A 27,491-nucleotide genomic window follows, 5' to 3' on the forward strand; every position below is an offset into this window, starting at 1 on the left:
TCGAGCGATCTGATGTCTACGATTTTTTTCTAATTGGCTAAATAAATGTTATTTTCTAGAGTTATCCGATTGACCAATTTCTTTAAAATATATAGCCTACTTATTTTATATTTTTTCGAGCGATTTCCTTTGCTAAACAAATTGTTTTTTCAAGCAATCCGATTTGGCCAAAGAAAACATTTTGAGTGATCTGATTGGCTAGAATATATTTTCTTTTCCTTGACGTAGGCACCTACCTGTGAAATGTATGTGAACAATAAAGGAATGGATTTTTTTTTTTTACTGGTGAACACAAACATAAAACAAGCAGAAAACCACAATGCAAGTGGCTTTAACAATTTAATAAATACGTTTAGTTTATTAAATAGTGGTTTGATAAAAGCTAAAGATTTTAGATTGGATCAAAAATTATCATTTCAATTTAGTTGGTTTATTTATAGGCTATATTGAAAGACATTTCTTGAATAAGGAAAATTTGGGGGCCCTTGTCTTAGACATCCTTTCTAAGGACATGGAAATTAGTTTGAATCAAATTATTGTGTTATTAGATCAAGAATAAAATGTGCATTTGTCTCCTTTGTATTTACTTTGGTTTGATCAATGAAAAACTTTTGCGGAGTGACTTCCCTCGAAGTAGCAGCCACAGCAGTAGCAGCAGCACCGTGTTTGATTTTGTTTGGGCTCTTGATCTTCAAGGCTGATCTTGGAAGGAGCCTGGAATATACGTCATACAGGATGCAATGGCCTGTGATCCTGTTATTATTGCACTGTGCTTATTCTAAGCAGCCCAAAAACACATTTTCCTAGGATCCTCCGCATCAGGGGTCGGAGAGACGACGCTCCACACCCCGGTTGCCTGTGTGATCCCCATGGGAGCGGGTCTTTCCTTTCTTGATCCCAATGTTAATTCTAAACAGCATTTTACACAGTAGCCTATAATAGGAAATTCTCAAAGGTAAATCCACAAATTAAATACTGACTTATTTTTTATGGGGAAAGAAGCAACGGTGATGGACCGTAGGCCTACTAAACGCCCTATCCATTGTTTGGGTCTGTTAAATGCTAATCAAATCAAATCACATTTTATAACAAGTTAAGGAGGTGGGGGGAGATCTGTTTTATTCATGTTTTTACTATAATGCACACCGTTTTTTCGGTCTACTTCAAGCTCGTGCTGCGTGGAGGTTGCAGAAAACATTTTCGTTGGGTCGCAGAATTCGGTGAGGCACCGGCGCTTGCCCGGGCTATAGCTAATTAGGCTACTCCAATAATGACCACAACTAACACAATCCAACGAATTAACCAGTGGTCTTAAATAAAACCTCAAAATTCTTCAACACTCAGACAAACAAACAAAAACCCGTAGACCATTGAAAGGGTTTTCTCATAATTATTTAATCACACATACATTTACATCATGCAGTCAATCCAAAACGGTGATCTCATTAAACGTTTCCCCATTTCCCCCTCAAAGTCTGAGCCCTGCTATTTGTGCCCCAGCTCTCTCGGAATGATCCAGTACCTTTGTCCACTGACGGAATCCTCACAACTGTCTTACAAATTGAGCAACTATTACACAGTAATAAAAGGTGGCTACACATTTTTGTTTTTTAGAATTAACGCAAACGATTTAAATTTTGGTGAACACCATTGAACAATGTTTGTCGTATTTCTTTTTTTACAATGCTTTTCCAAATTTCATATCCAGTATTTGTAGGAGTTTAAGATAAAGATAAGCATTCTCCATTAGGACACATGGATGAAGAAGCAGCCGCGACAGGACACCCGGTTTCTTCTTGTCGTAGTTACCACGGAGACAAACCCGATGCACACATTTAAAAGACAACCCCAGAAGGAAGATCGGTTACAAATCATTTTTCCTTGCCCGGGCTTTGGAAGCAGCTTTTTCCTCATCGCTCTTAAAAAGTAGCCACATATGGAGTGTCGTTCTGGGATCAGCTGTCCTCAAGTACTATATGGGCCTACTTCACGAAGAGCTTGTTGCACTAGCGACTAAAACACACGTCTCCCTTAACGGATAAACTGGGATTTTACTTTGCGCTTGCAAGAGATGTTTGTTTTTGCAAATACTTATGGGATCCATAGCATAAAAAAAAAAAGTGGTGAAAATAATATTTAAAAGCAGAGAGGGGAAACAATATTTTAAAAACAATGCAATAAAGACAATCAGAAAACAGAATCCTACACCCCTGACTAGCTTTTTAGTTAAATAAACCTTCCTGAAGACGATACAAGATATTTAACATTAACCCCTGCCTTGACTGAGACCCTGCGTATCTGATTGGCTGATCAGTAGCAAAAGTGTTGTCAATCAAGGGCAGCCTGCCCAATGACATATTAATCCCAATTCCACATCAACCTAAAGACGACAAAACCGAAAAAAAAAAAAAAAACACAACACATACAGTACATAACTCCAGCAAAAACAAGTCTGCAATATACAACAAAAGGGGCACACAATCCAAAAAAAAAAAAAAACGTTCAGAAAACAAAACAGAAAAAAGCAGGGGCAGTTTTGGGTCAAATGATTCTTCCAACGCGAGGCACCCTTGATATGACTTTCATATCAACATGACATGGCAGGAACAGCCTTCCCTGCAGCACGTGTATGCTGCAGCAAAAAGAAACACTTATAAAAACAGTAGAGACTGCAACAGACAGAAGCCCTCCACTACACATCCAAGCCGAGAGAGCGCGCGCGCGGGGGGGGGGGTATGTTGGACACACCTTACTAGCTAGGACAGGACAACAAACATACGTGTGTGGGTGTTTGTGTCATCTCAGTCAGTATGACTGTGCTCTATGTGCTCCGATGTGTGACCGATATAAATAGTGTCCAGTAAAATGGCATAGTAAACCTCACGGAGAAGTACGGTTGGGTACATTCAGCTACTAGGAAAGGCTGTGCTAAAAAGGTAATGTCCTTTCTCTCTCTCTCTGCTTAACTGGATCATTCTTTCCTTCTTTCCGACGTTTTCATCTTTCAATTTTTTTTTTTTTTTTACATCCTTCTTGTGAAGTCACCAATAACGAGTATATATATTTTAACTTAATGATAAAAACAATTGGCCTCCACAGGTATTTAGTTAAATACATCTACTCTGTTGCAAGTCTTGGCGTCTTTTTGTTCTTCGTTCCCCCTCCTCCCATTGACATTCAGGAAGAATGAGCAGTACGGCCAAAGTGACATCTGTACAAGACCCAACAAAAACATAATGCTCAGTGTTCAATCTAGTTTTTTTTTTTTTGTAAAACAGTTGCTTTGTTTTGTTTTTTTCCTTTAAAGAAGCATGTAAAATCTATCCGGGGGGAGGGGGGTAGCGTGGGTTAACAACCTTCGTGAAATGTACAGAGGTTAGCCAAACTCAAGCTATACTCGCAGCGGCACGGGTAATATAGATAATATAGACGCTTGTGTTTTGCACACCAACCCCGCTACCGTTACATTCACCTTGGCACAGTGCAGATGAACGAACGACAGATGACAACATACCAGTGCAATGGATGCATGAATGAATGAATGAATGAATGAATGAAGAGAAGAAAGAAAAAACAACCCAGGAAGCTACACGGTCAGATCAGGGTCTGCGTGAACAAAGACTGCGTTTGGTTTGTATTTTCTGGCCGATGAGTGTGGTAGGTGACGTTTTGGTGAATTTTATTTTGTTATGTTATTTTCTTGATGATTACATCGTCGGGAGACAGAAGGGGATGAGAGAAGTGTGGAGTGGGGGGGGATGGTGAAGCTGTACAGGCCAGGGGTGTTTATATATATATATATATTTATATTGCAGGACTCCAACGCTGCTGTATTGACGCGACAGGCTGTGGTGAAGGTGGTGGTGGAGGTCGACGCTGGCTTCTGTTACGCTGCTCTTCAGCTAGAGGCAGAGAGAGAGGGAGAGACCAGGATGGTAAACGTGAGAAAAGAAGGAGGAGACTGACGTCAAGGATCAATTACATTTTTTCCTTATTTTTGTATTTTGTGACAACATGAAAATAGGCCGGCACGAGAGCGCTGCAACGGCATCAGTAGGTCTGTTTATCTAGCCTTACGAATCAAAGTAAAACGGCATTCAAATGTTCAGTGCAAACAAAACACTTGTCCCATTGCAATGACAGCCAAAAAATCGACTTTTAACGGAGGCGCTATTTTAACAGAGGCGAGAGTAGGTTGACGGGGAGTGGACGAGCGCTCTCCCTCCACTCACTTCTTCTCCGGCTTGGGGGCGCCGCCCCTGATGGAAACCGTCTGGCTGTTCTGGTAGAAGCTCCCCCCAGCGCGGTGGATGTTGGGGTGGGTGGGGGAGGCCACGGGCTGCTGGCCGGGCCTGATGGGCTTGGCTGAGGGAGAGGAGAAGAGACGCAGATCAATGTGGACGCTCTGCGGGTTCAAGCGGGGCGGGGCACAAATAAATACACATAAAAGCTTAGGTCATCGCCTCCCGCAGAAATGGACACAATTTTCACTCTGCATAATCACTTTTAAAATGCCTAGAAAATGAACGGTGTTGTTTGTGGCCGGATACAAATTAGGAAAAGAAAACGCATCATCGACACAAAAAAGTTTGGAGGACTTCTGTTATGTTGATGATGTGTTTTCGGTACTTAAACGGCCTTACTGTGCTGTACCTTCTGCTGCTGTAACGGGCTTTCCTTAATCAATGGAACTCATTTATTACCATCGAGCACCATCTTATCTCACGCAGGGGATCTAGTACACGGGGTAGTCCCACAGACAGCCAGCGGCAGCCTGGTGCCGCCGTGGCCACCGCGAGGTCGCTTACCGATCTGGGCGGAGTGCCCCCTCCTGGCCATGTTCTTCGCGCGCACCGCCTCCTTGATGCGGTCCACCTCCTGCTGGTAGCGCTTGCGGTCGCGCGCGGCGTTCTCCTTGGCCTCCTTCAGCGCCGACTCCAGGGCCTTGACCCGCTCGGCCGTGGCGCGGAGACGCTTTTCCAGTTTAGGAAGCTCACAGCGCAGGTCCGCATTATCACGCACCAGCTACGGGACAGAGACAGAGACACACACACACACACACGTTTGAGAGCTATGCGGGGGCGAAGACACAGGCTCCACACCGGGATGGCTACGCTTTCATGATTCCCTCCCAGTATCTTCCGTTGTCTCAAAATCATGTTTGTGTCAAAAATGATTAAACCATTGCTGTAATGCAACCGATTCCTCCGGCTCGCAAGATAAGTAATAATGATACGGATCCAGCTTGTAGGCATTTATGCATTGTTCGTTTGAGTAGCCGTGAGAGCAACGATGAGCTTGAGGTTCAGGGGCGCCCCCTGTGGTTCACCGGGTAGAGCACGTACAATTAAGGCCCATTCCTTACCACATCCACCGGGGTTAGATTTCTAACCCCCCCCCCCCCTCTGTACCATACATTCCTGGTAGGGCTGGGCGATATATCGATATTTGAAATATATCGATATTTTTTCCAGCGAGATATGGAACGAGACACTATCGTCATCATCTATATAATTTAATTTGCGTTTAATTTGCGCTGAAAGTACAGCACAGATTGCGTCAACAAATATAGAAATATATCGACATTCTGCTTGAAGATATAATGATACAACTTATGGTCCATATCGCCCCGCCCTAAATCCTGTCTTACTCACGATAGGATAATACCTTCAAAAAAAAAAATCGTAGAAAAAAAAAAAAGATTGTGGTTCAAAAACGGAGAGACGGATCGGATGAGATGGGTGGCGAGTGGAGAACCGACACCGTCGGCGTCTGTTCTCAGTGCACGGACCACCTCGTCGGCTCCTACCTGTTTGTGAACCTTGGTGAGCTGCTCCAGGTTGTTCTCAAGGAAGGAGATCTTCTGCTTCTGGGCCGCGCTGCCGCCGGTGTCGTCCGAGTCCATCTCAGCGCTCTGCGGAGACACACGCAACACGCTCACAGTCAAGAGAACTCATCTATTCACCCGGTACAAGACCAGACACACCCTGGAGTAAGGACCAAGCCTAACCCTCTTGATGTATCTCGATTCATTTTCTGTTTGTCTGTATGACTAATGGAGAGTCTATTGACAGTTTCATTCAGCTCCTACTGGGCCAGTTCTGAAGATATTCCCAAGCCTGTTGTCTAGTACACGGTCAAAGGGAGATGAATGGTTGTGGATGATGTGCTTTACCTTCTTCACCCTGGTAGCCAGGTCCTGGACAAAGAGCTTCCTCAGGTTGTGCAGAGTCTGCAGCTCCTTGGCCTGCGGGAACAAAACAACTTCAGACCCGAGCTTGGGAGTCTTCATTCATGCTTCGGGTTTATCAGCCGTGCTGGCCTTTATACCACACTGCAGCCCATTTCAGCACTGGGGTTGGCCGTTCAAATAAATCACAAACTTCAAATATGGTTTGAAGTTCCTTTTTTTCCAATTACAGTACAACAGCAGATCTGCGCAGAGTTATTAGCCTGGGTCGGTGAATTAAACTTTAAACGTGCAAAGCTGCACTCCTTTAGTAGGAATAGGAAACCATTTCATTGAGTTCACTCCCGCAAAGAGGCGCAGCACGAACTCCATTCTGCTCCTCCTTTTCAACAGTGTTGGTACAGTGCTTTAGGATGTGTATATAATGGCTCATTTAAATGCTCCAAAGTGTATAGAGAACATTGCCGTGGGACACGCACACCCTCTGTGTGTGTGTGTGTGTGTGTGTGTGTGTGTGTGTGTGTGTGTGTGTGTGTGTGTGTGTGTGTGTGTGTGTGTGTGTGTGTGTGTGTGTGTGTGTGTGTGTGTGTGTGTGTGTGTGTGTGTGTGTGTGTGTGTGTGTGTGTGTGTGACTCACCACCGTCTCCTCCAGTCCCTTCAGGTCCTGTCTAGCCTGCTCCCTGCGGTCCTGCATCACCCTGGACAACCAACAACAACAACAGCCGCGGCTTAGCAACAGGACATTGTTCCGTGGGCCATTACAAAACCAAACGCAATCATTACATTTTTATGGACACAACCTCTGGCTAATAGTTTTCGCAGCGACTGCATAGTTGTGCTCCTCACTCCGATGGGAATGAATAAGAAAGTTTGTGCGTGTGCGTTTGTGTGCGAGAGCCTGAATGAGTTTGTGAGTGTGAGGGACAAAAATCAGCGCGAGTGTGCAAATGAGAGAGAAAACGAGCGAGCGTATGCAATAAAGATAATTATATTCTATTATATTTGCTTAAGTGTGTATGTGCTCATGTGTGCATGTTTGTGTGCGAGAGGCTGAATGAGTTTGTGTGTGCACAGGGCTTTGACTCCGAACTTCGTTATTCGACTATCAAAAGATAAATCAAAATTCGAACAAATATTAGGCAGCCCTTAATATTGGAACCCGTTATGGGCAGGCCAAGAGGGAGAGACGTCGGAGAACCCGACGCAGTCTATTCATAATATTGTAGTGACCACGGAAGAGGCAGTGATTGATTAGACAGCGATTTATTAGAAACCTAATAAACCGTCGGAACACGCAACCATAGCAACGCCTGTAAACAAACCTCGCAAAGCCAAATGCAGGTCTTACTGAAGGCATTTAATGGTCAAAATATCATTAATAAATATTTGAATATATTCAAATATTAATAAAAAAACTAACTTCGAATATGATTTTTGGGCAAAAGTCAAAGCCCTAGTGCACATGCAAGACAGAATGATTGCATGCATGTGTGAGAGAAAGAATGAGTATGTGCGTGCATGTGCTCACGCGTGCATGCTCGTCTGAGGCTGAGCGTGAGTGTATCTTACGTGAGCTCGTGCAGCTTACGGCTCTTCTCCTGGTCGGTGGACTTGAGTTTCTCGTGCTCCACCCGGAGACGTTCCTGCTCCAGCATGATCTTCTGGTTGAGGCTGGGAGAGGGCAGAGAGGCCGTCAACAACACGGATCCACTAGGCTGATCCTCATGAGCCCCCCCACCATGGCCTAGCAGCCGTTCTCCAGGGGGGGTCAAAGGAACCACACCAAACGGGGCTCACTTGGCCTTTTAATGCGACTCACACACACGCACACCGTAAATGGGGCCTTGATCGTAATTACACAAAAAAAATCATTTTACGTCATTTAAAGCAGCAAGTGTTAGAGGTAGACACGGATCTCTCCCGTCTCAGGGGAAAATGATGGAATGATGCAAGACCATTACAAATATGACTGGGTTTCTAACGATGCAAAGCTTAATGCAAATGGACGAAGTGTCCCTTAAAGGTAATAGAGCATACATTTGATTTCCTCTCGTTCGCTGTACTTCAAATGAAAATCTAAATGCATTCTGGGATACTTCTTCTATCCCTACTATTCAAACAGCAGTAGTACCACTGAACCCATCGTTCCATTGGGACATCCTACAGTACGTCTGGACGCCGGTAATGGTATTAGTGCAGAGAGATGGGGGGGGCTGGTATTGGGAAGGCCTGCTTGTCCTTTAGTGACAGTAAAGCCTCTATATTTATTTTTTTCAACCAGGAATAATCCCATTGAGATTCAGAATTTATTTTACGAGGGAGTCCTGGCCAAGACTGTAGCATAAAGTTCCATATAAAATATACATTAAGAAAAACGGACGACATAAAACAGAAGAAGACAATGGTCCCTTTGGCGTCATGGCGCCCTTACTCTTGGAGCTCGGTGATCAGCTTCTCCTTGTTGTCCAGCTCGTCCCGGAGGCTGCTGATCTGCTTCTGGTGGGCGTCGCGGTGGGAGTGGATCTGCTGCTCCACGGCCTCCTGGGCAGAACACGGCAGCGCTTCAGCACCCCAATACCACACCCACATGCACCCACATGCGCCCACACGCACCCACATGCGCCCACACGCGCCCACATGCACCCACACGCGCCCACATGCACCCACATGCACCCACATGCACCCACACGCACCCACATGCACCCACACGCACCCACACGCACCCACACGCACCCACACGCACCCACACGCACCCACATGCACCCACATGCACCCACATGCACCCACACGCACCCACATGCACCCACACGCACCCACACGCACCCACATGCACCCACACGCACCCACACGCACCCACATGCACCCACATGCACCCACATGCGCCCACATGCACCCACACGCACCCACATGCACCCACACGCACCCACATGCACCCACATGCACCCACATGCACCCACATGCACCCACACGCACCCACATGCACCCACACGCACCCACATGCACCCACATGCACCCACATGCACCCACATGCACCCACACGCACCCACAACACAGATACCAGGGGTGTCGAAATACAACTGGGTCTCGGTAAGCGGATCGATACCGCTATCCTGTCCGAGGTGACGTCTTAAAGGGGACATATCATACCACCAGGTGTGAGTGTGATTAGCCGTTACAAGCCGTTTGGAAAATGTGCAGCTTCTGACATCACAGGTGGGCGTGTCCACCTAGATGTGTGCTGGATAGATCAGTCTACCAGCCTACCCGGTGGACTGTAGCAAACGTTGCTCATCTAACCGTCATACATCTAGGTGGACACACCCACCTGTGATGTCAGAAGCTGCACATTTTCAAAGCGGCTTGTAATGGCTAATCACACTCACACCTGGTAGTATAATAAGTCCCCTTTAAAGAAAAGACTGCACTCCTGATGATTACTCATTTTCACTCTCTCTCTCAAATAAGAGCTGTGTGATTGGAACAGCATAGTCTTGTTTTCTGTTAAACTTTTTATGGAGTTATGAAGGGCGCCTTTCCTCAAGTTCTCTGCACCTCTCCCTCTCCTTGCGTCTCATCTCCCTAGCCCCAACCCTGTTCTCAGGCAGGCGGACCAGAAGAGGATGAGACTTGGGCCACAGACTTCTCAGGACATACGCAAACTTTTTAATCATACTCTTTTTTTTTTTTTTTTTTTTTAAGTCTTGTTATTAACTCTCGTCCAAAATAGACTTCCACTCCATCCAGACTATTAAACATTCCAAGCAATGCCAGTTCTATTCAGAACAATCTTCTGACGCCTTTCCACAATTTAATTCAAAGAACAACACCCATCTCTTAGGGCGACCGAATGCTTCAGGGGATCTCATTTACCTTGACTTCATTTGCAGACTGTATCTCATTGTCCTTCTCCATGGCATGAACTTTCTCTGCAGAAGGACAACAGACCCCATCAGCATATAGCAATGACAGACAAGGAGCGCAAATCAATACCAGTGGGACTGCAGTGAATCCAACGGAACACACACAGGCATGTATTTGCGGCTCATCATAATCAAACCGAACAAAACAAAGTATTTTCCCCTGTAACCAGGCCCTACCTTGGGCACTGATCTTGACCAGCTCCTCGTTGAGGGAGTCCACGTTCTCCTCCAGCTGCCTCTTCTTCTGCTCCACGTTCTGCAGGTACTCCGTCAGGGACTTGATCTTGGCCTCGTGCTGGGCGACAAACACACAGACGTTCACGTCAGCGGCTCACCAACAATATTGTCACGGGTCAGCAAAGGTGAGGCCACGTGTCCAGCCCTGACTTCTTATATGGTTGCGTTTCCGCTTCCCTACACATAGTTTTAACCCTCTCAAGATCTCCAGCTTTGAATGCGGGTAAGGTTCCAACAACAACAACTAGCCTCCTACTGCTCTACCATCACTATTAGCGGTAACGGCTAAGGTACGGCGTCGGGGTGTTTACCTGTTGGATGCGCAGCTGGCACGCGGCCAGCTCCAGCTCGTTCTCGTCCATCTTCTTGTTGCTCTCGGACTGGGTGCCCTCCAGCTGCTTGCAGCGCTTCACCATGGTCTTCACCTCCGACTTCATCTTGCTGATGTAGAGGCGCGCCACCGTGAACTCCTCGTCGATCACGCCGCTGCCCTCGTGTTGCTGGAGGGAGAGACGGTGTCATTGGGGGTTCGGTGGCACCTTTCGATACGGCCCCTTTCTACCGAAGGTCCGCCGTTGTTTGTCATTCTTTCGAAATTTTCACAGGTCAGTTTTTTGACGCTGAAATCGAAAATCTCGATTTCGATTTCAGCGTCAAACGATCACAAAACTAATTTGATCGAATTTTCTTTTTCTTTTCTTTTTTATTAACCGTTTTATAGAAAGTGCAGAAGAGCTGGATACATATCTGTAGATTATTTTAGATTTGAACATTTTCTTTTTGACCGTTTTGTCTATTTTTTTAAGGCGCAATTTCAAAGATCTCCGTTAGCAAATGTTTTTTGGGAGAGACATGCTGAATAAATACATTATGTTTTGACGCGACAACACTGCGACTTTAAGTACCTTGACGTCATTGCTGCCCACGGCGATGCCAATCTCGGCCAGGTCTTTGAGCAGCGACGACATCATCTCCGTCACCCTCTTCTTCTGGTGGTTGGACATCTCCTTCAGCTTCTGGAGCTCAGAGTCCAGCGATGTGAGGAGGGTCTGGACGGGGAAGGGGAAGAGCGTTTGATCAAACATTGGCTATTCACAGAATGGCTTTAAAAAAAAGAAGATCTGCCTCAACGAGGGGTGTGAACAGTTACAAAAAAATTGTAAACGGTTACACGACCCCTTTTTTTTTTCGTGTACACGGTTAACCGTTCGTAAACCGTTTTTTTAAGGGGACCGCAGTCGCGCTTATAGGGGGATTATTTGTTTATCAACACGGCGGATGCGCGATCAGAATGATCGCAAAAAGAAGATTCGTTTGACCGGTTGCCATGGTTATCTCCGTGTGGTTAATTTTCTGTTGCGGTGTTAATTAGGATGTTGTCAGCTTACTGTTACATTAAACTGTAATCAGAAAACGCGGTGATATGCTATAGACCGTACAGTATCTGTGGTATAAGGGCTGGGACGAATTTCGAATTATAAATATGTAAACTTTATGTTGAAAGTATGGACCGTCGAGATTCCCCATTGAAAAAATAGCGCAGTGATCGTTTACTTATTTTTCCTAAACGGTTATGATTTACTAACCGTGTACACTGTTAGCCTCAACCAACACTGACATGAAGGCAAGAAGGGGCACCACCATACATATGATATCGCAGCCATCTCCCTCCCCCCCCACGCACCGATTTCTGGCTGAGCTCCTCGCTGATGGCCTCGAACTCCTTGGTCTTGTCCTCCACCTCCTGGCTCTTCTGGTCGTAGTTGACGGCCAGCTCCTCCAGCGCCTGCAACACCTCCTTCACCTCCTCCTTGGAGGCCTCGTTCTCCGCCTGCAGGCGGTTCAGCTCGGCCTGCATGTTCTCATGGTCACGGCGGGAAGACACCAGGAGCTAGCAGGCGGGGGGGGGGGGGGGGGGGTAAAAGTTAAGTTGAAGTAAAAGTTAAAAGCAAGACTAGGTCCAACGGGTGCACTGAAAGGAGAATATCTGAGATAGTGCGTCCCACCATACCTGCTAAACCTGCTCTCAGGGCACCTCTTACAATCGGGATAGAGTTAGTTATGATCACACTTTAAAATGAAAGACCGACTGAAACGATCAAGCAGATTCATTTCAACTAAATGTCACGTCATTTCTTAAAACTACCGGTGCAAAAACACATAAGCTTACAATAAGGGTTAGAATCTATTTGGGGAAAAACTAAACCTCTACGCATAGCGGTTGAGGTTTATGCTTCAACCATCCTATAAAAAAAAAAGGAACTTGTATATTTAAGCAAAAATGCATCTTATATTATTATGAGCTGCTAAGCTCTCTTCTGTCACAGAGGGGAAGAAATCGCTTGCAACCCCCCCCCTCATTCTTGATTTGAACATATTAAGTCCATTAATAAATCCTGTTCAAGCCTACTTAGTCTTGTTTGACAAGTGGACGGGCAATGAATTATGACCTTCACAAGCTTGCTTTTCATAACTCTTTGTTTGTGGGCTAGGCTAGGCATACGAGCTGAACAGAATAAAATCAGCAGTTTATCTGGCTATCCGTTGCCTCAAACGAGGAGGATCGTGTTTCATGTTTTTGCGTCTGAGAATAAAGGCATTTACCCCCGACCTTAATCTTATTCTAATCTAAATGTCTGCAATCGGATTCCGGTCGTTGCAACACAAAGATGCAATTTATTTTTAAACTATGGCGCTTGTTACCATTTTAGTGCCTTCACAAATCGTAAGCACGTGCTGAAGCACATCCCACTGATGTCAGACCCAATTCTCTAGCCTCAAATGACAGCTGCCTACAGCAAGCACGACTCCAGAACAGTTGCAGTTGTACATTTGAATAAATGTGAAAACTAAATAAAAAAAAACGGTTGTAATGACTATGCAACAATATTTTAAGAAACTATTGACACGGACACAACATTTGTAACAAAACAAGAAATCACCCAACCGTACCAGCATCATGCTAATTGTATAGGCCGAGTTACAGTACATATCGCTCACCTCCTCCTGGTCCAACATCTGCTGCTTGAGCTTCTCAGCCAGCTGGCTCTGTTGGTTGATCTCATCGTCCTGGACACATGGAGAACATCTGGTATTAGCAAGAACACACTGGAGCCACTGTCACCCAGATGGCGCACCACAGATGGCGATGCGTCACTGTGGGATCTGGGCATGGATATGGGCACTGGTCAGGCAAAGTTGACTGTTACTACTACACATTACTACTTCTGTTTTTGGGATGCTGTTCAATATTCCAGGTGCTTGAAGTACACAAGTTTGAAGTACACAAGTTTGCCGTTTATGTACTTCATGTAATTGGGAAGTTGACGTTTTTAATAGTGCTTGTTTGGTTGTTTATTGTGCCCCCCCCCCCCCAGTGTAAGTGACCAACACGATGAAGTGTGGTCACCCCGTTTGTTAATTGCCTTGATTTGTACTTGGAACTCCAGGCCACTCACAACAACCAATCGTACTTGCGTGTGTGCACATACGCGTTTGTGTGAACTAAAGCAAGACAAAAAGGGAGGGCACCGGGGAAGCGATACTACCCATGCATGATTAACAGAGCACGCTTCAGCAACTCCCGTCAGCGCTGCGCCAAAAATGACTGCATCACCTAAATATAACCACCTTGAAACGCCGCACGGCAGTGCAGCGAGCAGAAGCATATTCTACCAACCGAACAAACACTCTTATTTGCCTCCCCCCCCCCCCCCTCACCTTATCGTCCATCTGCTTGTAGAGCTTGGCCAGCTCCGCCTCGCACTTGTCCTTCTCCACGTCGGTGAGGCGGACGCCCGGCAAGTTGGGCGTGGAGGCCGGCTTGTCGTTGACCACGTTGTCCAGCGCCAGCACCTCGGCGTTGGCCTTCTCCTTGTCGAACTGCTCGTCCACCGGGACGCTCTCGCCTGAAAGGGACCCAGAGCCAGGAAGGGGGGGGGGGGGGGGGGGGGTCAGCCCGACTGAGTTGGGACCTCTCGGGGTCTGTGTAATTTGCAGGTCTGTGTCGGCGGGCTACTCGGAAACCCCTCCAGGCTTCTCCTACAACGAGGGCTTAATAACTCGCAACGTGGGGTCGAGTACCTTCCGTAGATGGCAGCGACCAAATCTGGAGGAGGTGTTTGGGGTATATCCCGAATGTTTTGTTCTGCTATGTAGATGTGTTGTTATAGGTGTGCTCTCCATCTTATAGTGTCGCGTTTTATAGTTCACCCAAATCATTATAGTCTACTTTGCCTTACCTCTGTGGTCCTGAAATTTCAGGCCCGAAAGAACGAACAAGTGAGTGAGTGAGTGAGTGAGCGAGTGAATCCCTCTCACCGTTCCTCCAGCGGTTGAGCTCGTTCTCCAGCCAGGTGACGGTGTTCCTCAGGGTCTTGTTCTTCTCCTTCTCTCTTTCATACTTCTTCTTCCACTGCTCCGCGGTCAGCTCCACGTTCACACACACCGTGTTCTTGATGGTCTTCGCTCTGCACGCACAAGCGCAAAGGACACCAGGAACTGCTGTTAGGAGCCGGCAGGCTTTGGGTTTTTCCAAACGGACGTTATGTTGTTTGGGACTCAATGTTACCAGTAGGGCTGGGCAATTCATTTTTAGCGATGACAAAACTAATATAATCGATTTTTTCAAAAAGAAAAAAAAATCTTCATTAAATGTTTTATAGAGAGCAGAAAAGCTGGAAACATATCTTTACATTAATTAAGATTTGAAAAAAATCGATTTGACCATTTTGCGTATTTTTGAAGGCGAAATTTCTAAGATCTCAGTTACAAAGTGTTTTTTGGGAGAGACGTGCTGAATGAATACATGTTTTCAAACTCAAAAATAATCGTTTGAATAAGCGTGATTTAAAAATGGAACAAAATAATGGTGATTATGATTTTTTCCCATAATCGAGCGGGCCTAGTTACCAGCTCTCAAACTTTAGCTGTAGAAATCAATAAAAAAAATGCAATGACAAGCATTGTCATCCAGTGTGAACGGCGAGAATTCGAGTTGAACTCATAAAACTGTTTTCAGGTCAGGAGGTGTGGTTTTAAATAGTATTATTTATATCTATCCATCCATCTTTATATGTAAAAAGTTTGGAGTTGGAATTTACATTTCAAACCAAACTGTTGCATCAGAAGCCTGGGGGACAAACCGCATAAATTAGGTTTTCCTTCTTTCGGTCAGGGACGAAATACCGTATTTTCCGCACTATAAGGCGCAGCGGATTATAAAGCGCACCTTTAATGAATGGCCTATTTTAGAACTGTTTTCATATATAGGGCGCACCGGATTATAAGACGCATAGAATAGAAGATACTGCAGTCAAACGTTTGACAGGGCTTGCGTTATGCATCCACTAGACCGAGCTGTGCTAAAGGGAATGTCAACATAAAGTCAAACTTTATTAAGCTTTCTGACAACTCTGTTCACTCCCATGGTAACGATGTTCAAACGTTAATGTGCATCTTAACAATATCTCCCAGCCTTGTTCACTCTTCTCCCAAACGTGGAGGGGAACTTTTCCCTGATTCAGTAGACACGTAGTAAAAGAAACAGTCTGATACCACTAAATCAAACGTTAGTGCATTCACAATATAGTAACTCTCGAAAATTGTTCAACTTACGTATAAAACTACATTTTATACGTAGTGCATTCACAATCAGCCCAGGCATCCACGATCCATTGGCAGATAGTGGCGTAAGTCGCCCGGCGCCGTCTCCCCGACTTGGTGAACGTGTGTTCGTCGTAAGTGTTCGTCAGATAAGGCGCTCCGGATTATAAAGGCGCACTGTCGTTTTTTGAGAAAATTAAAAAGGCTTTTAAGTGCGCCTTATAGTGCGGAAAATACGGTAACCATTTATACTAGATGGAAAACCACCCTTTTTCCAAATCAACAACGACCTGATTGGAAAACGTACCAAACCCCTTTCACAAGGCTGGCAACAACCCTAGCTTATTTTTGGGTCGAAATCAGGAGCAACATTTTAGGCTTAAATAGGAAATATTGGTGCCCAGAAATATGGCCATGAGGTTCGCCGTTAGCAACCCACCTCTGTCCGAACATGAGCGTGGACTTGGTCTCCGACTCGTTGTAGGAGGAAGGCGAGGCGCAGATGATGATGGTCGTCCGACAGTTCCCACCCAGGGAGTCTTGCAGGATACGAGTCATCTTGCTGTCTCTGTACGGGATGTATGCCTAGAACACACACACACACACACACACACACACACACACACACACACACACACACTTTAGAGGACGATTGAGGATAATGTAAAAACCGTGTGCCACAGCTACTGTACACATCTAGAGTAGTAATGGTGCTCCAAGTCTATTATGCACACTTTATTACAATTTTAGACTGAAGGGGCTCCTCAGGGACCCAAGCTAACGATAGGCGACAGTATCCTTTAAAGGGAAAAGCTCCATAAACCCAGTGGGCAAAGGAAGCCTCCGTGATAAGCCACACAAAGGATGCACCCTTATTCACTAGTTGCCCTTCATTATAACAGAGAGCATCTCCATCACTACCCTATTTGCTGTTAAATGAGCCAAACTCAATGAGAAATGACTCTGAATTGGGATACAACCCGCAGCATACTTGCTCTCATTAACCCGCGGTCAAAGCGCTGAGGTAATGGGGGTATGATCCGTGTGAAACGTCTCTGGGGCATGGGGACCGTGCGGTCGGAATACAAACAGGTTCGGTGACATGCCTCCCTCTCTGTGAAACCCGAGGTCCCGGCCAGAGCTTAGCATGTCCACACTGTGGTTTCAGTCACTCCTCGCCACCGTTAAAAGGAGAGGCGCATCACGTGGGCCGACTGTTAACGTTCCCTAACATTACACGACCGCGCTGAAGAGAAGAGTCGTCCATTATCAGCCCGAACACCGACAACGAGCCAATAACTCTCCTTGAAAGTGCCCTTTTCCAGTTACGACGGAGAGAGCGAGTGCACAATACAACACTTGTTTAACCAAAGCTGCTGATAAATCTGCAGGAAAGCGCCAGGGGGAAGGCGCCCCGAATAAAGAGATGGCGCACGACAGACTAAACATTGACTCAAACGGAAGCCCGCCGACACCGTTGGATCAACAGCTCGGAGGCAAAAGCATCTGAATAAAAAGCCTGTAGTTGTCTGGGCTGCTACAGAGGATAAAATATGACTTTACCCCGATAAACACCCACAGCCAATGTTTGTTTTTACTCCACGCGTGGCTGGCTCATGTGTGCGGTTACAAAACACGCCAGCACTTTGACACACCGACAGCACTGTGTGCTGCGCTGTTCCACTTTCCTCTAGTTTCTGACATCACTTCCTGCTTTTCGGTGGTCCACCCGATTCGTTTTAGTCGTCATTTGTATAATCCTGAAACGACTTTAATCCCAGGAAAGGTGCCTCACGTGGGACTTTAATGGAACGGTTAAGATCAGCATTTTGAAGTCTTTCATACGGGAATCAGTAAATAGCACTATCATTTGTTGTACGTTGTATCCATGTAACGTGACTTCGTCAAGTGTGCTGGTCTGCATCATCACGTAACGTAAACGATGCATGCATGCATGTATACAAACACACACACACACGTACACACACACACTAACTTACCGTTCCCTCAGCTAGAGCAGAGATGACGTTGCCCAGGGATGACAGAGACTTGTTGATGTTTTTGGCTTCATCCAGGACGGCCCCTTCGGCTCCCGTTTTACTGACCTGTGAATAAGAACAGGAGGATGGCTGGATGGGAACAACAGGGGTCCCAAGAGGGCTACCCACCCTCTGGGGATCAACACTGGGAGTACTCCCCCTCTGTAGGGAGCACCGGCTCCAATCGACAGGAAATTCACACCTGGCTCCATGGAGATGGAGACATCTTTAGTTCTATTTATTTTGTCTCTAGATACTGTTTCTTATACCTGTCCCAAGTCATTGGCCTTTCACTATATGTACGTTAATACATTTGTTTATTTGTTAATCATTAGAATATAGAAAATGAGTAGTGTCCATGGTGGGGGAGAGGGTCAAGCTAGTTGGTCAGCAGATGGCTGGGTAAATCATAGACAAGAGATGAGGGGCAAAGGTCCATTATATTGTCCCCCACATTAAATATAGGAGTGTTTCAATCATGTGACTCAAAAGTTTCATAAAAAAACAAAAGACAATCACCTAGCTGCTACAACTCCCTGATTGTAATCGTGAAACAGCCCCAAGATGGTGGCTCGGAATGTGTGTGACCTCCAACTTGCAAAGAGCCGCTAACGCGGAGTGGCTAGCAACCAGCTCCACTAGGGCTGGGCGATTAATTGAATTTTGATTTCGATTTTAGCGTCAAACGATCACAAAAGTAATATAAATCGAATTTCCGAGAACAGCTGGATACATATATGTGCATTCTTTTTTATCTGAACATTGTGTATTTTTTTAAGGCGAAATTTCAAAGATCTCAGTTACAACGTTCTTTTTGGGAGAGACATGCTGAATAAATACATCATATTTTCGAACACGGAAACAATCGTTTGAATAATCTTGATTTCAATATCGACCAAAATAATCGCGATTAGGTTATTTTCCATAATCAAGCGGGCCTAAGCTCCGGCCTCGTGGAGCGACTGCGTACCTTCTCACTGCCAGCCAGATCCACCAGGTAGAGCTTCCCGCTAAGCTTCTGCTCCGTCTGCGTGTTCTCCTGCTTCACGTTGATGAGGAAGATGCTGTGGCTCCTGGAGCTGTGCTCGTTCATGTCTGGGAAACACATCACACCCAGGCTTGAGAGGGGAGCCGGCCACGAGAGAGCACGGCTTTAGAATATCAAAACAATGGTTCATATTTCATCACGCATCCGGCCGTGATGAAGGCGCGACTGCTTGAGCAGAATGGCTGATCAAACAATGGTGTGCGTTTCGGAAATACATACTTTATAATGTACCCGACAAAATGGGGAACGGTGCACTTCGAAAGGATTTTCCGATAATCTGTCAACCGATGGATGACGAGCGAAAATGACACAATACAAACGAAATGCATAACTACAACCGGGGGACGGGATGCAGCTGCAGAGCGAGAGAGGAGAGAGCCCGGTGTGTGTGTGTGCGTGTCTTACTTGTGACCGCTACGTGTCTGTTAGATTTGCCCTCGTCGATGGTGTCCATAACCTCCTCTGGGCTGCAGACAAACCTCTCAGTGCATCCCTGGGAAACCAAAGACACCGTGACGTCAGGGACATGTACGGGGAGTCGGGGGAGGGAAAACGGGGTCACGGGAGGCGGAGCCTGTTACCTTGACGTAGGGGACTCTGTTTTTGTCCTCGTGCACCGACAGGTTGGTCTTGGATACTGGAAGAAGGGAGGAAAACGTACGCGTCAAGATATACGAAACAAAACCGTCTCTTTCTGGTTGAAACACACTGGAAAAAAGTAAAGTCACATGGAGCAAGCAATGCAATGAATGAGGTTGTGTATTGTACCGACATCAAACGTGTTGACATTGCACAAGTACGCCCCCCCCCCTCACATCCTTGCTACTTACCATCCAACAGGTCCCGAATCTTGTCCAGGTAGATTTCAAAATACGACACCTGCGACAGAAAAATAACAAAACGATTAACAGATGAACCAAACCAAACGCCTCGGAGCTCAGAGTCAAACGCGTTTCTTTGTAAAGTGCGGGATTCTCTCGTTCTTTGGACCTTGATGTGGAACTCCAGGTTCTCGTCCATGGAGTAGATGTAGTTGAAGATGTCCTGCACGATCCTTGGGATGATGCCCATGTTGTCTGTGTCGTGCAGCAGGCCCTGGAAACGAGGGGAAGAAATACCATGGTACACGGTACGACTGCCCGGAATGACCGAACCATCTACTGGGGTTCAAATTAGAATTGTCTGAATCTATATTTTATAGTTGGGGAATGCGTCTACAGTAAGGTCTACGGTAACGTCTGAAGTATTACAAATCATTTGGGAGATTTAACACTACTGCATACAGCAACAATGGTTCACTGCTGAGAGTAGGAAGATGTCATACCTCCATGGTGTGAGTTTTTCCAGAGGACGTCTGCCCGTAGGCAAAAATCGTCCCGTTGTATCCCTCCAGAACATCTTAAAGTACATCAAACATACATTGAGTGAAGAATAACTCATGTCTTCATATAATCTTAAGAGAAAAGGGAGGGTCTGCACACTGTTTAAATGCTCCAGAAGTGGATTAATTAACAGGCCACGTTTCGATCTCCAAGGATCTTCATCAGGCCAATATAAATCATATAATCTTGGAACACCATGGACAAGATAAGTATGAAAAGCGGAAGAGAAAGGGGAGGAGAAAGCTCACCTTTAACGATCCTCTGGGCACAGGCGTTGTACACCTGTTCCTGGGAGGTGTTTGACGCAAAGACCCGGTCAAAAGCATAGGGCTTACTCTGGAAGAGAGACAGGGAGATAGTATGAGATCATTGTTTCAAAAGTTTTTTTTTAACTTTTGGCACTTCTCTTCATGGTACTGCAGACCATCATTAAATCATTAAATAATGATCATTAAATAATGATAACTAAAAACCCTCATACTACAACTATCCAATATTTTATATTTCTGAGTCTTATAACTATTGCAGACTATTTTAACTATTGCAAGTTGGTTTGGTTGGTTTTGGTAACCAGCCAATGTTGGTTACCAAAACATTCATTTTCACCATGAAACTAATGATTCATCGTTTCATCTGACAAAAAATAGATACAATTAAAAATAAAATTGTTATTGATAGCCTCAGAAGTGAGAACCAACATTTTTCCTAGAGTATTCTATAGAATACTGACATTGGATAAGGACATGGCTGTAATCAAAACTATCACTACAATTAGGATTAGTCTTTGAAGACTAGTCTTGGGGCTATAATCACAATAATGATATGTTAGCCATTGCCCAATTCAACAAAAAGAAACAAGCTCTTCAGGGAGTGTCTTTGCACTTGAATCAAGGGAGATTTGAATCGATGGGTTTACAGAAGGCTGACGGCAGAGTACAAAAACTGATGCATCAAGTTTTTCCATGGGTTTTGAAGGAGACAGACCGCTGGGTCGCTTTGAAAAATCACCTGCCTCACCCCTATCACACTAGCCTGCTCGGAAGTAATGGGGCCAACAATGTACGGCCCGCCACACACACACACACACACACACACACACACACACACACACACACACACACACACACACACACACACACACACACACACACACACACACACACACACACACACACACACACACACACACACACACACACACACACACACACACACCCTGGTTTTCAGAGACATGAACACCCTGGCACCCAGCAAACCGTCACGAGATGACCACACCACCACCTGTATAAATTAACCCAGGCCCCACCCTGGGGGGAACTGGAACACAGACAAACGTCCCCTCCTGCATTTCACTGCAGAGGGGCCCTGTCTCTCTTCCCCCCCGTCCCCGTCCCTCTAGTAAACACGTTCTGAACATTAGATTCAATGTCACCAGCGGAGGGACTATAAATACTGAGCAAACTATTTGAACCGCTCTGACTGTGTGACCGATAGCGAGAGGATGAATTCATTTTCCGAGTGTAATCCCCCATATCATCCTCTGCCTGAGGTACATGCACGGATACGGAAGTGCAACGCCCTGGAAAAGATCCACCGTGTCTTTGACTGTCATTTGTACATGAGAAGGACAAAGAAACTCTGTCCACAGTGGCCAGCAGGCACCGACGCTCTACTGCCAACACAAAGCTCTGGCCGTTGCCCCTTTCAAAATGTATTCCTCCATAGATACGTCATTAGACCAGTCATAGCCAACACTGGCGACAGCAGTACACACCCTAGCTGGCCAGACCTGCTCAGTTTTTAAAAAGCAGCTGAGCTACTGTCTGATCTACCCAACCTGCAGCGATGCAGATGCACCATTAGCCAAGGCACGGATAGCCGAGCGGTCAAACTATTTTAGCTAATTGTGGACAATAGCGCATTGTTGAAATTGCAGAGGCAGACTTTTACTTTTTCTCTGGGCTATATATACACACATTTGCATCAAATGCAGTATGCGTGCCGTGTATAATAGCACATTGCGTTCAGGATGGCCGAGCAGAGGAAGCCAAGAGCTGTCTAGTCCCTCTATTCATTAGCTCATGTCTGGGGACGCTTTTACTTTATGGCAAGAGTTGGTTGAGATGAATTGCTTATGATATGGAGGACATGGCCACTTGAGGATCCAACTGTGATCTTGAAACATCTCAACTCACAGCGTGCAGTTCTAGTGGATATCTGGTTCAATGCCGTCCCTCAAACATCATTGTCATTTCCGGTTAACAGAAGATTGCTTAATTGCCTGGTTAAGGAAACTCCAAGGTTAGAGAAAAATATAATCAAACATGATGCCAACTGTTTTATTGTTGGCAGACAAAGCAGGCCTGTCCTTAGATAATAGTACTAAGTTATAAATATTACCATATCATTTTTTTACAATCCATGCTTCAACAAACATTCAGTAACTAGTTAAGTAGAAGGCGCCCTCCTCTCACTTCACCGACTAGACCTAGCCAATAGCCATATCCTCTCTGGTTATCTCCATCTACCATCATCTCACGGAGGACACAGCAGTGTGTGAACTCCATGGTCAACGACATCATCCTTTGTCTGCGGGCCCAGGGGGAACAGTAATGGGTGCATGAATAATTGACCCATGGGCAACATGCGGCCCACCCTTCCTATAGTGACGAGTTCCATCTATGTCCAGGCAACAGAGCACCACATGGAAATATTTGCGAGTGGAAGGGAGACTATGAATCATGGCAGCAAAGCTGGGCTATATTTATCGATATTCTAATGCCAGATTAGGTGTCATCTTCATAGCAAAGATTGCAAATAGACAATTGAAATCTCCTTTCAACTGGTTTCATCGTCGTATCAGGTATGAAAGGAGCTGAGCCGTACCGTTTCTTTCTCAATGAGTTTAAATATGGAAGGAGTCACTCTACTGTGCTGATGGGCGTGTTCTCTGATTAAACAAGTTGCTTTTCCTGCCCAGGGATTACACATGCAGATGGGTCCAGTGGGAAGTCACAATTATTATATAGTCGGACTCGTTAGTAAAAAGAGAAACTAAACGTAGATTTGGTCATAGCTCTATATAATTTTTTTTCTGATGTCCCCAATTCTTCAGGAAACAGTCAAGAAAGTACAGACAAAAGGAACAAGGACACAAATGATGATTCTGTTCACTATAATTCAGGCAAAGGTGGCTTTGTAAATGTTTCTACAGGCTAGGGAAGAGAAATTAGGCAGTGTGGGCATCAGGCCTAACACAGGGTGCATAAAGCCGGGATCAAAACAAGTCAGTCATGGTGAATAATAGTGCAAAACAACATACATCAACAAAACAAAATCACACCACCCCACCCAGCGAAATCTACCAGTGCCCAGCACTGCCCTGATTGGAGGAACAGCTGGTTACCAGGCGATAGAACACAGGGGATTACCCAGAAGGCCTGTGCCACTGCCATGTATGCGTACAGTGAGTGCGCCACTTCTTCCAACAGCTGAGCTAGCAGATACTAGCAGGGCCCCTTGCCACCAACACTTGTGTCTTTGACAATGTGCACAGGGATTAAGGGAATATCTAAAAGGCGTACTGACTTGGGTTTTGCAATGGTATGCGTGGCCCGGTCAAAATGCTGGGATTGCTAGCAGTAGCTTGGGCGTTTTGTCACTCAGAACTATTGAAGACTCTTTGTTAAATGATATCCGCACAGGCTGTTTTGTTTGCAAAATGTTGAATGAATGGGTCCACTGTGGCCAAGCGCTATCAGCTAAATTCGATGATAGGTTTACTCCATGGATGTCACTGCATGATAAAAGACATATATTTATATCTTGTAAGGGGCTCCAAGTGCTTCATCTGTTACTTTTCCTGAGGTGTAATCCCTTTGTCCGACACCAAAGTCCATGCAAAACAGGGCGGGTTTCTGCCATGACACATAATGTGTAACCATATTTAAGAGGCTAGATTGTTACTACTCAGTTATGACACTCAAGAATGTGTGAACCGAACTTGTTAACTTTCTCATTTTCTTTGTAACACAGCCACATAGGTTACGTGGAAATTGTAATTTAAGGTTAATTTAAGGCCCTTGTTTCGTATTTAAAAGACTATCCAGCCCACACCCTTGTCAATATCAACGGCGCTGAAAGGCTTCTGTGAAATAACAAGCCACCATCAACAGTAATTAGCATGTCTTCGTCGTTGACTCAATGAAGCAGTGTCACGTTTCATTAATCACGCTTTTAGAGGTCTGTGTCACAAGGGTAGTGGGATTAGTAAAGTAAAGTGAACACAAATGTAACTTCAATGGAATGCATTACTAGACCACCGCCTTGCTTTCAAAACTCGTTCCTCAAGGCAATGGGAATATGTGACAGCAAGCGATTAATCAAACCTGGCCACATCTCATCGATGCCACCGCTAGATGTAGGATGCACAATACGCAGGCACTCAGTGGTTTCCATATCGCTAACATGGTTAACAAGTGAGCTGTGTGGAACTAGCTGACTAGCAAGCCAGGGCCAGCTTATCTGTCAAGCCACCAGCTGGCCTAGCTAGCACTTCACATCAGCCATTGTCAGTGTAACGTTATTGTTTCTGCGTGGTTACCAGTATGACTTTGTATCGACGCCCTATGTTTATAGTAGCAGTGACATCGAATGATAGTAAAGCCATCCAGCGTCTTAGTATCACCGACCAGGGACAGTCGTTGTGTGTTGCATCGTTGAATGACAGCTCGCTAGCCACGAAAGAACAACCGCGAACTTGACATTTGGGACATGCAGGGTATTAGTTAGTTCTGTGACCGTGATGTCCAAAAGACAATCGATTATATATACACATCATACCAAGGATATGTCCGATTAAATTCTATAATAGACACTGGTTATGGCAGACGCTTGGGTACAGCGAAGGGCCAATTAGGAGAGATCGCACAGGTCAGCACTGGGCTAACGTTAGCACGGAAGCTAAAATGCTAACGACCCTACCTCCGAGACAGATTAAATTCCGCCGACTACAACAGAGGTTTCTGGCTAAAACAAGGTCTACGTTCAAGACGCAAACAACTTACCGCGATTACGACCGTGTCATCCCCTTGAGGAAACTTGGGTATATACCGGTCTCCTCGGGTTACCTCTGAGCTGTTCAAGGGCCTAAAACGGCACATCACTTTGATGGTGCACTCCGCCGGGTCGGCCATCTTCCACGGTGCAGGAATGGAAATTTACAAATTAATTGAACTAGATCCTGGATCTAGGGGCGCAATGGGAGGCCAAGCCCCACTTACCCACCCTCACGGTCACGCAAATGTTGTATTTGCGCTAATATTCAATACGAAACTCAGTATTTTCCCACTAAATCACTTCCTTTCCTGTTAGGAAGCCATGATACCGGTGGATCGCTCCTTGGGTTGGCCACCTCACCCCTCCTGCTGTGTATGTGGATCACAATGACGTCACCTCCACAGGCACAGACAATGAATGCGTTTTAAAACAATAACTATTCCGTAACTAGGCTTAGCTAACTAAGGTATACAATTTACAATGCGGTCCGGAAGAAACTGAGTAGCACATTATATATTTTATTTCAACGTATTTATTTTATTAGAGAACGGATCATAACATAAAGAAGTGGGGGATAATATCATTAATGTATGGCAACCGTTATGTGTGATATATTTTTCTTTATTATTCTTATCATTAAAAAAATATTATATTAAACATTCTGACAGCAACATTGAATTGTTTCAGAATTAAGAGTATGATCTAATTGTATCCGCCCATATTGGACGACTGCCATTGCCGACAACACCACAAGTGGCAGAACAGATTTTTCTGACCACTCCCTAAAACAGCAAGGGATATCCTTTAAAACCTTAGACTCATTCAAATACCATTTCTGTGGGCCCACTTGTGTTTTTATTGAGGGAGTGAGCGGGTGTGGTCTTCACATGGGTAGAATGCCAATGTTGTGCGGTCACCATTGAACAGCAATGTCCAGCACCGGCTAATGGCCTCAAGCTAGTGTTAATAACTCTTTATTTATTACAATACAAATCAATGGTAGGTCTAATGATAATTGAATTGCTTTTATATTATAAACCCTTGACTTTATAAATTGTTACTATAATCTTAGTTCACAAGGAGATGCTCCATACTTTATTAATTTGATAACTCTCTCCAGTAGGGGCCAACACAAGCTAAGCTTCTAACTAAGACTATCAGTAAAAAGCTATCTGTAGAAATGCATGATACAATCTTATTATTGTCCTATTGCTTTTAAAGGTTCGGTGTGAATGTTTGAGGTTGATTGATGACATTTACCCACTATGTTTGTAATTTTTTCTGGCTGCAGGATAAAGAAAATAACCAAATCCATCTTTGTACATTCACAGCAAAATCTGTAAAAGATGCAAAATCGCCGTATAGCTCAAAACGCAACGCTGTCCAAAATATTTACATCTCATATGTCGCTCTTGCGATTTTGCTTTTCCGTTTAAAGGATCCGCGCTTTTTGCCTGCATGCTCGTAGTTGAGACAAGTGCTGCTCCTGATGCCGAGACACAAAAACACAAGATAGTCATACATTTGGTCAATAGAAAAAGAATAATAAGCATAAATTTATGAAACACTGAATAATTAATTGAGCGATTCATTATATGCAAGATTAAAGCTTAGTTGATCGCTATCGTGTGTGTGTGTGTGTGTGTGTGTGTGTGTGTGTGTGTGTGTGTGTGTGTGTGTGTGTGTGTGTGTGTGTGTGTGTGTGTGTGTGTGTGAGTGAGTGTGTGCGTGTGCGTGTGTACGTGCGTGTGCGTAGTATTGTTTATTATGGAAAAGATCCGCTCAACGGGAGCATTTGTGCCAGGCAGACACACGGCAAACTGACAAATTAGCAATAGATTTTTGTGAGGTATCTCCCTGCTTCTGAAATGCGCGCACATCTCCACCCAGCGCTCGTCCACTGGTTTTTTATTCCACTGTGCGACCATCTCTGTTGCGTAATGCGGATTGCGCATGCCCTCATACATTGTCGAAATCATAATGCTTTATTCTTTTTCTATGTGGGTTTTTTAG

At 45.2% G+C, this 27,491-nt stretch overlaps 1 protein-coding gene across 2 annotated transcripts; it reads right to left on the reverse strand.

Moving 5' to 3' along the window:
- Positions 1-1,370: 1,370 nt before the first annotated feature.
- On the reverse strand, positions 1,371-25,872 carry LOC132463696 (kinesin-1 heavy chain). 2 transcript variants are annotated; one of them, XM_060060007.1, is made up of 26 exons: positions 25,487-25,872; positions 20,669-20,756; positions 20,363-20,436; positions 20,029-20,133; positions 19,869-19,917; positions 19,620-19,675; positions 19,444-19,531; positions 18,961-19,085; positions 17,952-18,056; positions 16,391-16,536; positions 14,668-14,816; positions 14,068-14,255; positions 13,348-13,416; positions 12,032-12,238; positions 11,253-11,396; positions 10,659-10,847; positions 10,288-10,405; positions 10,061-10,116; positions 8,622-8,731; positions 7,760-7,861; positions 6,828-6,888; positions 6,176-6,247; positions 5,810-5,914; positions 4,809-5,025; positions 4,233-4,365; positions 1,371-3,902 (listed from the first exon to the last, which is right to left on the reverse strand). In XM_060060007.1, the coding sequence occupies exons 1-26, from the start codon at positions 25,613-25,615 to the stop codon at positions 3,899-3,901; spliced, it is 2,889 nt and encodes a 962-aa protein (XP_059915990.1). In that variant the 5' UTR covers positions 25,616-25,872; the 3' UTR covers positions 1,371-3,898. The 2 variants fall into 2 exon arrangements, with proteins under 2 accessions (XP_059915990.1, XP_059915991.1); XM_060060008.1 differs by having other exon boundaries at positions 8,622-8,728; positions 25,487-25,860.
- Between the last annotated feature and the right edge of the window lie 1,619 nt (positions 25,873-27,491).

This window comes from Gadus macrocephalus, chromosome 8 (assembly GCF_031168955.1).
Source record: "Gadus macrocephalus chromosome 8, ASM3116895v1".
Lineage (NCBI taxonomy): Eukaryota > Metazoa > Chordata > Actinopteri > Gadiformes > Gadidae > Gadus > Gadus macrocephalus.